Here is a 13565-nt window from a genome sequence, read left to right as displayed (position 1 = left end):
GGTGGGCATGGGCCTGGAGAAGCCAGGAGGCCAGCACTGCCAAACAATTGCAGATGACAGGATTGAACTTTCCCTGTGGAGCTAACGCACCTCCTGATCTCCCAGCATGATTTAGCATTCCAATCCCCTCCTCTTTAACAATTCTAACAAGGCCTGTATTCAGAGGCCTTAAACTTACGGGGAACAGCCAAAATAACTGAGAGGCAGGAATTCTACATTTTATGACTTGCTATGGGTTGGAGCTTCTGCTTGTAACCCACTGAAGGCTTCCTGAACACTCCCTTGGTGCTCATGAAGCTAATACCTGGACTGAACCATGGATACGTGATGTCTGCAGACTACAGCACTTTCTAAATCGTTTACTGTGGACACATTCCAAACCAGAGACCGTTGTCCCAATAAATTGGACTTGGAACCCTGCTTTGCCCTCCATGTCTAATGCCATCCATCTGTTGTTCCTCAAGTCATTTTAATCTCAAAACAGTTTCCTCCCTAGAAGTTTCACTGATTTTCAGCACATTTTTCCCATGTGGGGTTGCCTGTGATTTTGCTTAATACAAGTACTACCCTTAACGACCTACATGCAGGGGCGAGGGGAGGGAGGGGGCATGGTGAGAAACACTGGAGCTTCCTCCCTCAGACAGCTAAATTGGGACAGCTGGAGGTTAGGACTTATCCAAGGGAAAGCTGTGTCTGTGTGTGTTCTAGAAGAGTGGAGGTTTTAACCAATCGACTATTCAGTACATTGAACAGGCCACATTTCTAAAAAGCATGAAAGCCTGTCCTGGTCATTCCAGCCTGTACTGACTCCAAGTTAGATTATTAAGGTGCTTCCTCAGGAAGTAAAGTCCCCTTGTTGTTCAGTTATTTTCAGTCGTGTCCGACTCTTCACGACCCCTTTTGGAGTTTTCTTGGCAAAGACACTGGAGAGGTTTGCCATTTCCTTCTCCAGTTCACTTTATAGACAAGGAAACTGAGGCAGACAAGGTTAAGTGACTTACCCAGGTTCACATAGCTGGTAAGTGTCTGAGGCTGGATTTGAATTCAGGAATATGAGTCTTCCTGACACCATGCCAGCTGTCCCAAGGTCTCCTGAGTTTCTGCCGTTTCTGGAAAGTATAGAATGCCTGAGGTCACTGGCCTTCAGGAACACTGAACTTCTGGGCTAGAATCTAGTCAGCATTAGCTGGGGATTTGCTTTGAAGCAGCCCTCTGTGCTTTGAGCTCACAGCACCTCAAAGGCAATTAAAAACAGGTGGAACAGGGCTGCTTTTAGTTGCCAGATTTGAACCCTGGGGAAATCAAGTGTTTCCACTCAGGAACCTGGGAAATACTTTCCCTCCTGGTCTTCCAGGTAACTCATTTGCTACATTTCAAGGACCTATTTTTGGGTTTGGCATCTCAAAATCTTTAGAGCCCTGGTGGCTTTCTTTTAAAAATGAGGTTTTAATGGGCTACTCGGGTAATTAATTTCATTCTTCTGTTTTTACATTTCCTGTCCAGGTACCCAAAGGCCTCCAGGCAATCGGTGGGTTGAGAGCAAATGAAAAATAATACAAATCCAGTTACTGTTATTGTGATTTCTACAACACCTCTCACAGACAATTTGTAGTTGTTTTACAATGTAATTAGCAAAGGCAAATAACCCTCTGACAAGATGATCAGACTACTTATCAAGTTTTATTGGGGTGCAGCAAATTGGAAACCAAGAGAAGGTCCCATGATGAGTGGGTGTTGAAACTGGGATTATAACCCACATTCTGCTGGGTGCACACCCTGTGTGTGAGAGATGAGCCTAGGAGTCATCCAGTCCAGGGATTATTTGCAAAACTCTTCGATGGTATGAAAGTAGAAACTGGGGGTGGCAGGATGCTTCCCGGCCTTCTCAGATTAGCACACAAGTAATGCCTGAGAAGCGCTGCCACTCAAAGTATCTCCCATCTGCCTCCCATCCCTTTTTCAGTTCATGCACACAATCATCCGCATAGCTTTTCATAAAGCATGTACAGCTCTCTCTACTCATGCATTTAGAAGCAACATAATTTTGCTATTTTTAAATCCACACCCCCTCTCCCCTTTACTCCACCCCTCACACACACCATGGGGAGAGAAGAAAAAGAAATCCAGTACGTGCAAGAGAGAGAACATTTTGGCCCCTTCTCTTCTCAGGAATCAGTGCTCTGATTCCCCTGGAGGCACGCTGGGCCTGGAGATAATAGGGTTCGAATATTGCAGGTGGAGAATCTTCTCTGGACTCTGAATCTGTGACTACTCTGGAAGGGATGACTAAGGTTGGAGGGTGAGGGTGGCAGGGCCTTGCTTACCCATCCCCTGCACCACACCAAGACTGACAGGACTAAACCCTACCAGATTTAGGGTAGCCTGGGACTAAGCTCTCTTCTTGCCTGGCAGCCTGGTCAATACCAACCAGTTCACATATTAAAGGAAACCACCTTGTCTCTGCGGGGAAATCAGGAGGGAAGAGCCTGGGCCCCGGTGGGGGTGGGTGGGTGCTGAGCAGGTGGGGAACAGCTCAGCGTCTGAACATTCCTGGATCAGTTCAGACGTTATAAATAGCAGGCCGAGCTATGAAAAACCTCCTGAGGGACTAAAGGGAAGAAGGGGTGCCTGGGAAAGGGTAGAATTGGAGAGGTGCAAGACTGGAAACTTGCAGAGTGGCGAGGGGGGTGCCGGGGCTCAAGACAATTCGGGATGCCTTTGGAATGAAATCCAGAGACGCAAGCCCGGGGAGTGCAAGCGTCCAGAGCCTCTCGGACTGACTGCTCCCCCTGCTCCTGGGTGTCCTGCTGTTCGGACAGGCAAGTTGGACTGACCCGCTCCCCCCGCCTCCGCTGGCTCCCCGCCGCATGGCTGTGCCAGGGTCACACCGAGCTTTCACCTGACTCGGGTCCGCTATTGGCTGGGGAAGGGCGATCCTGAAATCTCAGCCGGGCAGCCTGGCTCTCTGCTGACCATGAGGACTCTGACCCTGCTCCCCCTCCCTCCTTCCCTCCGTCCCCAGCTCAGGGGCCCCCAGAGCCCTCCCTGCTCATCCCCCCCGGTCCAGGGTGCTCGGCTCAGTGGCTGCTGCCCGGGCAGGAGAGACCTCCGCTCCCCGGCCGAGGGGAGCTTGGCTCCGGGTCCCGCCGGCCCTCACCGGGTCTGGCTGCGGCGGCGGGGGCGGGGCCGGTGGGCTGGGCTTCCCCGGGGGAGGGCCCCGCGCTCCGGGAGGCAGCGGCACCGGCTGGAGCAGGAGCAGGACACGGGCCCCGGAGCCTCGGCGGACCCCCTCCCCCACCTCCTGCAGCCCCCCGAGCCCAGGGACACGGTGAGGGCGGGGAGGGCAGCGCGACGCGGCCGGGCTCGGTTCGGCTTCAGGTTGCCCGGCCCGCCGGCCAGGCGCGGCACTGGGTAGGGCAGGGCAGGGCTGGGAGGACTGCGGCGGGCGGGCGGCGGGAGAAGCCGAGCGAGCGAGCGGGGCCGCCCTCCCCCTCCTCCGCCGCCGCCCCCCAGACTCGGCCCCAGAAGTTTGCTGCCCAGTTCAACTCCCGCCCCCCGGGAGCCCCCGGCCACCACGCCCGACGTGGGGGGCGGGGGGCGGGAGCGGCCGGCTGGCAGAGCAGCCGAGGGGCCGGGGGGAGGGGTTTGCAGCCCAGGTTGCGGCTGGGGACCCGAGAAGCCATTGCAGGCTGGGCCGGGGAAGGGGAGAAGGGGCCTGGATACCCCCCCAGCGGGGGCGGGGGCAGCTGTGCCCCATCACGCCCCGCCCCACCCGGCCCGCCGGGCACTGAGCATCTGGTGCGCAGGGAGTGGGGGGTTGGGGCTGGGGACCCCAGACAGAGGAGCCCGACGCCCCCTTCCCCGAGGAGCACACCCTCAGGTGTGAGCGCTCCGTCCACGGCCCTGCCCCTACCATCCCCCTGTCCCCCTCCCCCCAACCAAGTTCAGCAAGTTTCGCCAGTGAGGTGGGAGCCTCTTGGCCAGGCCCTGTCCCCATTCCGCGTGGGCTCTGAGGCATGGACGGCGGGGCCGATGCCCGGGGAGGAGGGGGTGTGGGCAGAGCAGGGGCCTGGGTACGGACTGCCCCTCTGGCCTCCTTAGTGCGTCACTGAGCCAGCCTTGCTGGCGGCGGGCAGGTTGGGTTTCCTGAAGCGTCCCTTTGTTTTGCCCCTCCCTGGGCCCTTTCTCCTCCCCTTCCTTCACTCCCCAAAAGCCTTTACCACCCCCCACCCCGCCCCCCCCCATTCTGCACTGCCACCTCTCCTGACTGTTTGCATGCTGAGGCTTGCTCCTCCACTGCCTCACCGGCCCGCAGGAAGGCAAGCCTGGTTGTGCTGTGGGCCACCCATCCCTACCCCAAAAGCCTAGAAGGCCGGGGCCGGATCCCAATCACGGGAGGCACCCCCAACTCAGACTGGGCAGGCATTACCCCCTCCCCCACAAACTGTAGGGAGGAGAAGCCCTCCGGGTCCCATCTGCGACTCAGGACTGCAGAGTGAGTCCGAATTGCCAGATTGGCGAAGCAGCTGGACCTTCTCAGGGCCAGGGTCCTTAAAGGGCAAGCAGAGGCTCCAGTTCAGGTTCCCTACTGAGCCTTCCACCCCACATTGGGTCAGATCCTGCTGAGCTTCCATGGTGGGGGTCAGGGAGTTTCATGCCAGCTTCACCCATGCCCCTTGGCTTTCAGCCATCTATGTGGTGAAGCACTGCCATGTCCAGCTGGGGAGCCAGATTGCCAGGGCCTCAGGTCTTTACTGGCACCCACTGGATAAGGGGAAGGACCCTTTACTTCTTTCTGGGGTAAGGGTGATTCCTGGCCCCTCAGTTTGTTCAACAGGTGGGCAGGTAGGGCCTTATGCAGACCTGGGGATCCAGAGGTCATGTCGAGGGGACAAAAGAAGCTGGGCCAGGATGTTTTGGGGGGCAGGTCCCTAGATCAATTGTTTCTATTTTTTGACCGTAGGGTAAAGGGGGGGCTTTGTGGCCCTGGCAGTGCCCTGAGCTTTGGGCTGAGTGTTTGCTCTGAGAGGCCAGAGGGAGCTGTGCCAGCTCTGGAGCACACAGCAGGCTCTGTTCTGGGGAGGGGGAGGGGGAGCAGAGCCAGGGGTGGCTCCCTCCAGAGGCCTCCTCATGCACCCTGTCACAGTGGTAAAGGGTGAGGAACCAGGGCACAGAGGGGCAGGACTGGACAATCCACTCACAGCCAAGCAAAGAGTCCTTTTCTGCCTCTGGGCTGGGGATGGCTCACCTGAGTCTGGTCAGAGTATGAGTGCAGACTGCGGATATGCATTAATATATTCCCAATCCTTTTAACCCTTCAATGAGCATGTATTGATTATGTGCTAGGCACTGGGGGGTAAGAAGGCAAATGGATCCTAGGGTATTTGTCCTCAAGGAATTTATGTTCTATTAGAGGGAGACACCCTGTACATATAAAAATATTTACAAAATAAACACAAAGTAATTTTGGGGAGAGAAGTGCTAGCATTTGAGGGGCTGTATAGGAGGTGATATTTGAGCTGAGCTTTGAAGAAGCTAAGTATTTTAAGATGCCGGGGTGAAGAAGGAGGGTGTGTTAGGCAGGGAGGACAGCCAGGGCGTCCAGACACAGATATACCGATGTGTATGGGAAGGGGAGGAGAGGATGGGTTGTAAAGCTGGAAAGGTAGGTCGAGTCTAGGTTGTGAAGGGCAAAATGTCAAACAGAGGAGTGTGTGTTGGTTGGCCCCTTGTGCAATATGTTATAATAGTGATTCTTTTTGGGTTTGGATAAGACTACATGGCTACTGAGGTCTTTTCCAAATAAAAAATTCTGTAATTCTGACTATTTTCAGCCCAAGGCATTGCCAGTTTACTGCTCCTCTCTGGTTTCCCTTGGCCTGGAGTGTGGGCACTCCTCCCTAGAAATGCCCAGAGGGAGCAGGGGTGACAACACGGGAATGAGGCTGAAGCCCCTCACTGGGGCTGCCTTTGCCTTGTCTTGGCCAGCTCCCTGGGGCTGGAGAATGGGATCTTGGCTCTCCTGGACACCTAACCTGGGTTGGTTTGCAGGTGGAGTCAGGCAATGCTTCCCACTCCTTTCATTGGGGTGGCCCTTAGAGAGATGGGGTTGTGTCCAACTGTGACCTGTGGGGCTGGCTACATATAAAGAGATCTGTTCCTAGTTCCCCCCAGCCTAGGGCTTAGGTGAGTCCTAAGGCCCTCCCTCCCCTTCTGGCTCTTGGTAGGGTGGATGCCTGCCCACTCAACAACTGGGTTCCCAAAGGCCCCAGCCCTTTGCTAAAAGATAAAGGGCTGTCACCTTGTCCTGACTCTGAGACAGACAGGTTTCTCTGGTTTTCCATGACCTTGGTATAGGGAAGAATCTTGTCTCTGGAGTGAGAGGATCTGGGTCCAAAACCCAGCTCTGCCAGTTCCCATACCAAAGTATGTGACCTCGGGTGAGTCATTGAATCCCATGAGCCTCAGTTTCTTCATTTGTAAAATGAGGAGGTTTCTTCCAGGTTGGAGGCTCTATTAGCCTGGGATTCCATTCACTGCATGCTTTTGCTGGGACCCAAAGGAGGGCACTTGAGGTCCTTTGCCAACGCCATTCATTACTGGCCATGTTCTTGCTGCTTTTGTGCCCTGCTCTATGCCTTGGACTGTGAGTGCCCCAGACTGGAAAAGTTCTCTTCTAGAAGGGGCTATGGCTGGGGGGGCTAGGTGTGAGCTGAACACCCTCACCCAGGGCCCCCGCACAGAGAGGAAATGGTGAACTTTGTCCTGGAGGTAGAAGTGACTCAGTACTGTAGGATGTCTGTGGAGGAGCTGGGTGAGAGCAGGGTCAGGGTTGATTTTTTTGATAAAGAATGTTGCTTGTCTGGCCTAGGGAGTAGAGTACTCACTGTGGAGTCAGAAGGACATGGGTTCACATCCTACCCCTTACTAACTGTCTGACCCTGGGCAAGTCACTTAATCTCTGTCAGCCTCATATATAAAATGGGGATAATAGCTCCTACAGTATCTACCTCATAGGCTTCTTGTAAGCCTCCCGTAGAGAAAGAGGAAGGTTTTTTGCAAACTTCAAATCACCCCACACATGTCCGTAGTTAGGATTATGATTCATTAGTCGTTCGTACTTTAGACTTTCCCAAAGCATTTTCATATCCACTTGATGATGATAATCCTGGTTAACGTGCAGGGTAGGTGGTGGTTTCCCATTTTACAGATGAAGAACGGAGCTTAAATAACTTAGCTGAGGTCATTTAAGCAGAGAATTGCCATAGTGGATACAGCCCTGGACTTTGGGTTAAGAAGACCTGAGTTCAAATCCTGCCTCAGACATTTACTAGCTATGTGACCCTGGGCGAGTCATTTCACTTTGTTTGCCTCAGTTCCCTCATCTGTAAAGTGGTGGTAATACTAGCACCTTCCTCCCAGGGCTGTTGTGAGGATCCAACGAGATGACATATGTAAAGAATAATGGACACTCTAGTTGTTGGATTATTATCCAGCAAGTGACATGGGCAGGCCTAGACCTCAGTCTCTGCCCTTGGCCTAGTATTTTCTCTTCCCTGATACTATCCTATTTCCCAGGGAACTTGTAGTGTGGCCATGGGGAAAGATGGTAGCCCTCCTAGGAGAGCCCCTGGTTCTGCTGACGCTAGTGACTTTGTTGGTGTTCGGAGAGGCACCAGGGGCCTTCTGTGGCTTGGGGAAGACACATCCCTCTGGAGCCCCTGGGATATGGGGGCTTTGGGGCTCTTCGGCCATCTTCCGTCCCTGCCATCTAATCCCTGGCCAGATCGTGTGATCTGGCTGGCATTCCCCCTGCTGGAGTCTGGCACTTTGGCCAGCAGCTGCTGTGCCAGGGGAGCGGGGCACTGGTCATGACTGACCGCCCTCCTCTGCCCACCCTCCCTCTCTCTCTAACCTGCACTTTTCAGATTAGGAAGGACACAGCGTGGGAGCTTGGAGTGGCAGCCCCCCAAGGCCTTTGGTTGCTGTCCTGAGGCCCAGGTAAGCCAGGTGGTGATTGGGAGCAGGGTAGAGAATGGGGAGGAAGCTGGGGGGCAGCAGGATGTGGGAGGTAGTATGTGGAATGATCCCAATTTGGAACAAGGAGAATGGGGAGCTTCTAGGCTAGGAGAAGCCCTTCCTACTTCTCCCTCTGTGGGACCATTCCGGTCACTCCCAGCTCCTCCAGCTCTGGGGTTGGAGGAGGGCTGGGGGCTTTTTATATCTTAGAATGTGTGTCTGTGGCCAAATCTGCCCCTCCCTTGGGCAAGGCAGGACACAGGCTCTTCCACTGACTATGCTGGCCCTTTACAGCTGCCTGGGAATCCGCCACCATTCGGTGCTGTGGTAACATGATGGCCCCGGAGGACGACGCGGGCGGGGAGATCCCTGGGGGCAGTTTCTGGGAGGTGAGGGGCTCTGGATGGATTCTGGTGGGAGGGAGGGAGGTGAGGGTCCAGTGCCAGTCTGGATTGGAATCAGTACAGAGGACCAGGGGCTGAATTCCTCCTCTGGCCCTTTCCACCTGGGTCACTTTGGGCAAGTCCGTGGACTTCCCTGGGTCTCAGTCTCCTTAATTGTGAAATGAGGGGATTGGGCTAGCTGGCCACTGAGGTCCCATCCAGCCCTCGACCTCTGGTCTCTGGTTCTTCCCTCCTAAACACAGTTTCTCAGGGCTGAAGATGTTATCTTCAGAGGGTGCCCTTATACCTGGTTGTGGCTAGAGACGACCTTTTGTGTCTAGTAAAAGAAGTATTTCTGCTTTCTCTAGGCTGGGAACTACAAACGGACAGTCCAACGTGTGGAGGATGGCCACCGGCTCTGCGGGGACCTAGTCAGTTGTTTTCAGGAGCGAGCCCGAATTGAGAAGGCCTATGCCCAGCAGCTGGCTGACTGGGCCCGCAAGTGGAGGGGGGCTGTGGAGAAGGGTAGGCAGGGGCTCCATCTTTGTGTCTCCTCTGCCTTGTACACATCAGGCACTTCATAAATGCTTGGGAGGGACAGAAATGGCCATGAAGGAGGAGCGTGGTGGGAGACCCCTGGAGGAGAAAGGTGCTGGAGTTCAGTCTTCCCCCAGTGCCCCTCCCCTGACCTGGCATGTCCCCACCTCCCCAGGCCCCCAGTACGGCACTCTGGAGAAGGCATGGCACGCCTTCCTAACGGCAGCAGAGCGACTGAGTGCCTTGCACCTAGAAGTCCGGGATAAGCTCCATGGGGAGGACAGCGATCGGGTTCGAGCCTGGCAGCGGGAAGCCTTCCACCGGCCTGTCCTGGGAGGCTTCCGAGAGAGTCGGGCAGCAGAAGATGGCTTCCGAAAAGCCCAGAAACCGTGGGTGAAGAGGCTGAAGGAGGTGAGGCAGGGAGAGGGTGTGTGGGAAAGGTCGGCTGTGGTTGGTGGAGGCTGGCACCCTGGGAGAGCTGGAGGGGACAGGTGTTGTGGCGTGTAGGGCCTGGAACCTTGTGCCCACTTGATGCAGGTGGAAGCCTCCAAGAAGAGCTACCACTCAGCACGGAAGGAGGAGAAGACAGCGCAGACACGGGAGAGCCATGCGCGTGCTGACAACGCTGTGTCCCAGGACCAGCTGCGGAAGCTTCAAGAGCGGGTGGAGCGTTGTGGCAAGGAGGCTGAGAAGGTACCAGCTGTCAGGGCCGGCCCTGGACAGAGTGACAAACTAGGCGATGTTCTCCCTCCCTGTGGCCGTGATGGCCCAGCTTCTTGGGGCCCCAGGGCCAGAAGGCACCTCCCAGGTCAAGGGCCACGTGCCACCACACAACTAGGAAGGGGCAAAGCTGGCGGGTGAACCCAGGCCCTTTGACTCCCAATCTGCCTCTCTGCCCATGGCCTCCTCTTTCTCTTTTCTCCAATCTCCTTCACCCTGAGGCATTTGTAGACTTACCTTGCTGACTAGTGTTTATGTCTTTAAAGAGAATCCTGAAAGGGGAGAGAGGGTGCCAGCGATCGTTATCCCCCCCAAAGAAAGGAAACTCTAATGATGACATTTCAGGCACTAGGGTGATGAAGCGTTCTGGGGATATGGGGAACCTTTCCCCCCCGGTGTGGGTTGGGCTGAGGAGGGGCACTGGCCCTCCCCTTACCCCTCTCCACTTTCCTGGACATCGCAGACAAAAGGCCAGTATGAGCAAACGCTGGCGGAGCTTCACCGCTATACCCCCCGTTACATGGAGGACATGGAACAGGTTTTTGAAGGATGTCAGACGGCAGAGCGCCAGCGCCTTCTCTTCTTCAAAGACATGCTGCTCACCTTCCACCAGCATCTTGACCTCTCTGGCAATGACAGGTGTGGCTGCCCCCAGGGCCCCCACCCCCATTTTATAGGGGGGGAAACTGAGTCCCAGAGAGGACAAAGGGTATGTCTGGTGTCACGCGGGTAGTCCCTGGTGGGCCTCTGGTTCTGATCGTCTGCTCAGGGCCTTGCATACAGTCTGAATTTAATGGAGTTGATGGAGGGAGGAAAGGTGGGGAGACCGTGGGACCTGGGACTGGGTCTCGGCATCTTGGTCATTCTGGGGGCACCCTGATGACTGTGACTTGGGCCTCCAGGTTCCAGCAGCTCCACCGGGACCTGCATCAGGGCATCATGGCTGCCAATGATGAAGAGGACCTACGCTGGTGGCGTAGCACCCACGGGCCAGGCATGGCAATGAACTGGCCACAGTTTGAGGTGGGCATGCTCTGAACCTCCCCCACTCCCTCATTCCCTCCCAGGACCCTGTGTTCTCTTTTCTTAAGTTTATTAAAGTGTAATAAAAGCCCAAAGATCATCATAATTGGGGGGGGGAGGGCAGAAAAACAGAGAGGAAGATTGGGAAGGAGAGCAGTGGAGAGAAATAGGGAAAGAGAAAGAGAACCAAGGGAGAGAAACAGAGACAGAAAGAAACAAAGCAAGAGATGGAGAGAGTGGAGGGAGAAAGGAAAGAAGGTGGGAGAGAGAGAGGGGGGAGAAGGGAGGAAGAGGGAGTGGGAGAGCTGGTAGCCTCCCCAGACTCCCCTCCTCCTCCTTCCCTGAGAGGGACCCTCAGTAAAATGCCTCCTCGGCCCCAGCTTTAAGAAGCCGCTCCCTTTGCCCCCCCCCCCCCCCAGGAGTGGTCTTTGGACACTCAGCGGACAATTAGCCGGAAGGAGAAAGGAAGCCGGAACCCGGATGAAGTGACATTGACCAGCATCGTGCCCACAAGGGATGGCTCTGTGCCCCCTCCACAGTCACCAGGAAGCCCAGGGTGAGAGGGCATGGAGTCTCTGGGGGGAAGTTGGGGGGCTGGCTGGCATTCGACTTTTTCCAGTGAGGACTGGAGGATGTGGAGGCTGGGGTGTCCTTCCTGCCTGTGCAGATGTGGCACTTCTAAAAATTTTTTTTTGTACAGGGAGGGGGGTGTGTGTGTAAGTGTAAGAGAGAGCCAGAGAGAGAGAAGCGGAGGAGAGAGAGCGAACCAGTCAGTCAGGAGATGTGCACCTCAGCGGACGGCTGCTTCTGGCCTCCTGTCTTCTCTCTATTTTCCTTCCTCTCTCTTTCTCACGCTCTGCCCCACTGCCATGTCTCCTGGGGGCAGAGGGCAAACCCTGGTTCAGAGAAATGGGAGCCAGTTTAATACTGGGCAGAGTTTTTCACAAGTGAAAGAGAAGGCAGCGTGGTATTAGTGGTTAGAGCTTGAGATGTGTCCTGGGTTCAAATCTAGTCTCAGATACTTACTGGCTTTATGACCTTGGACAAGTCATTTCCCCCTCTGGGCCTCCCAGTGCCGTATCCTGTGATCCCCCAAGTGATTGTTTACCCCTGGTCTCCAGGATTCCATTCAAGGCCTTCATTCCCTGGCTCCAGTCTGACCGGGGTGTGGAGATGACCCGAGGCCTCATCCCTTCATCCCCCCCACCATCCTAGTAGAGTCTAGGGTCTGCCTGACGTGCTTCCTCTAACCCCCAGCAGGAATGGGCAGGATGAGGAGTGGTCAGATGATGAGAGTCCCCGGAAGGGTGCTACGGGGGTCCGGGTGCGAGCTCTGTATGATTACTCAGGCCAGGAGGCAGATGAGCTGAGTTTCAGAGCAGGTATGATGATGCTCTCCCACTTCCCTTCTCTTCCCACTTCTTCAGCACCCCCTGGGTACCAGCAGTGGGGTGGGGAAAGGGAAAACGTATTTCTGTTTTTCTACAACTCACTGAGCCACAGCAGGGAGAGATGAGGAGTTTGACTTGTTCCCTGGCCCCCTGTGGCTTGTGTCTTCAGGCTGTGTGTTGAGCAGGCTCCCTTGTTCCCAGCTGGGCTCTGCAGGGTCCCAAGATGGAGGGGTCAGTAAGGCTTCCAGGCTCATTGTCCTAGGTCTCAGGCTAGATCAGGACTTCTTCCCCAGGGTCTGTCACTTGTTTTTCAACAATACGTTGATAATTATGTCAATGGAACTGGTTTCCTTTGTACTCCTATGTATTTTGTTTTATGCATTTAAAATCATTATTTTGAGAAGGGGTCTACAGGCATTACCAGCCCACCCCCAGAGCCTGTGGCACCAAAAGGTTATGAGCTTCTCTTCTGGGGGACGTTTTCCCTGTAACCCCAGAAGCTGGGGCAGGGTAGGAAAAGGTAGGAAGGCTGGGGGTAGTGACGCCCAGTGATACCGTGACTTCTCGGCAGGTGAGGAGCTGCTGAAGATGAGCGATGAGGATGAACAGGGCTGGTGCCAGGGTCAGCTACAGAGTGGGCGCATTGGCCTTTATCCTGCCAACTACGTGGAATGTGTGGGGGCCTGATGGCTCTCTGCCGGCCTGGGTCAGAGCTCAGCCACCCCCCCCCAACCCATCCTCTTTCTCCTATGTCAGTGAGCTGCACCAGTGAGCTCTGGTGGGGAGGGAGGGTGTTTTTGGGACTTGGGGCGGGGAGACGGCCTGGGAAAGCATGAGACTATTGAAAGGAAGGGTTCCAACCTTGGGCAGGGAACTGCAGGGCTGAAGGAGAGGTTCTGGGCCTCCCCCCTTCTCCCTGCAGCTTCCTGAGGCGAGATGCCCCTGGACTCGGCTTCTCTGTGCCAAGGGGGTGGGGTAGTTCTGGTCTAGTGGCCTTCCTCTCCTCTAACTATGGTTTGTTCCTAATGTGCATTAAACTTGAGAAACGACACTAGATGTTGGAGTCATCGTCTGGCTTCCTTCTGCCCAATCCTGGGATCTGTGGGACCCAAGTGTTCCTGGACTGCCCCTGAGGGCTGGGATGGCACCCAGGCTGAGCAGGAGGGAACGGGGAGGGGAGGCGGGAGTTCAGGCTGGCCTTCCTGGAGGCCTTGGTGAGGACTAGATGCAAGGGTCCTCTGATGTGGCACACCCACTGCAGCAGGGCCATGCCTGCTGAACCACACAAAGATGTCATTGAAATAGTGAGCAAAATAAAGAAAACACCGCTGATACAACACAGAGAGCGTTAATGTAGGGTTTTCTAAGTCAGCCTGCAGCTGCAGGGATCCCATTCTTATTGGGTCTGACACGACTGCTCTAATGTCCCCCCACACCTCGCTCTTTATAGACATGAAGGATCTGTGTCCCAGCTCCGCCTGGGGACTAAGAG

The 13565-nt window shown here is 55.3% G+C and overlaps 1 protein-coding gene across 6 annotated transcripts; it reads left to right on the top strand.

The window, feature by feature from the left end:
• The first annotated feature begins 3080 nt into the window (after positions 1-3080).
• Positions 3081-13129, top strand: PACSIN3 (protein kinase C and casein kinase substrate in neurons 3). Of its 6 annotated transcripts, none has more exons than XM_036763865.1 (11): positions 3081-3328; positions 7929-8001; positions 8314-8408; positions 8771-8927; positions 9115-9350; positions 9477-9632; positions 10123-10298; positions 10562-10682; positions 11102-11238; positions 11940-12064; positions 12645-13129. In XM_036763865.1, exons 3-11 carry the CDS (start codon positions 8352-8354, stop codon positions 12758-12760), a joined length of 1281 nt encoding a protein of 426 aa, XP_036619760.1. In that variant the 5' UTR covers positions 3081-3328; positions 7929-8001; positions 8314-8351; the 3' UTR covers positions 12761-13129. The 6 variants fall into 6 exon arrangements, with proteins under 6 accessions (XP_036619760.1, XP_036619759.1, XP_036619761.1 ...); XM_036763864.1 differs by having other exon boundaries at positions 3084-3328; positions 7934-8001; XM_036763866.1 differs by having other exon boundaries at positions 3084-3328; positions 11943-12064.
• The last annotated feature ends 436 nt before the right edge of the window (positions 13130-13565 follow it).

The sequence above is a fragment of the Trichosurus vulpecula genome, chromosome 6 (assembly GCF_011100635.1).
Source record: "Trichosurus vulpecula isolate mTriVul1 chromosome 6, mTriVul1.pri, whole genome shotgun sequence".
NCBI classification, from domain to species: Eukaryota; Metazoa; Chordata; class Mammalia; order Diprotodontia; family Phalangeridae; genus Trichosurus; species Trichosurus vulpecula.
Note: the sequence above shows the minus strand (reverse complement) of the source record. Positions and strands in the feature narration are given on the sequence as shown.

What these genes read in the sequence shown, in the direction of transcription:
- PACSIN3 (XM_036763865.1), top strand. Translation starts at nt 8,352, where the DNA reads ATGATGGCCCCGGAGGACGACGCGGGCGGGGAGATCCCTGGGGGCAGT. An exon ending in GTGGCAAGGAGGCTGAGAAG is followed by an intron (nt 9,633 to 10,122) that starts GTACCAGCTGTC and finishes TGGACATCGCAG; the next exon opens with ACAAAAGGCCAGTATGAGCA. An exon ending in TGAACTGGCCACAGTTTGAG is followed by an intron (nt 10,683 to 11,101) that starts GTGGGCATGCTC and finishes CCCCCCCCCCAG; the next exon opens with GAGTGGTCTTTGGACACTCA.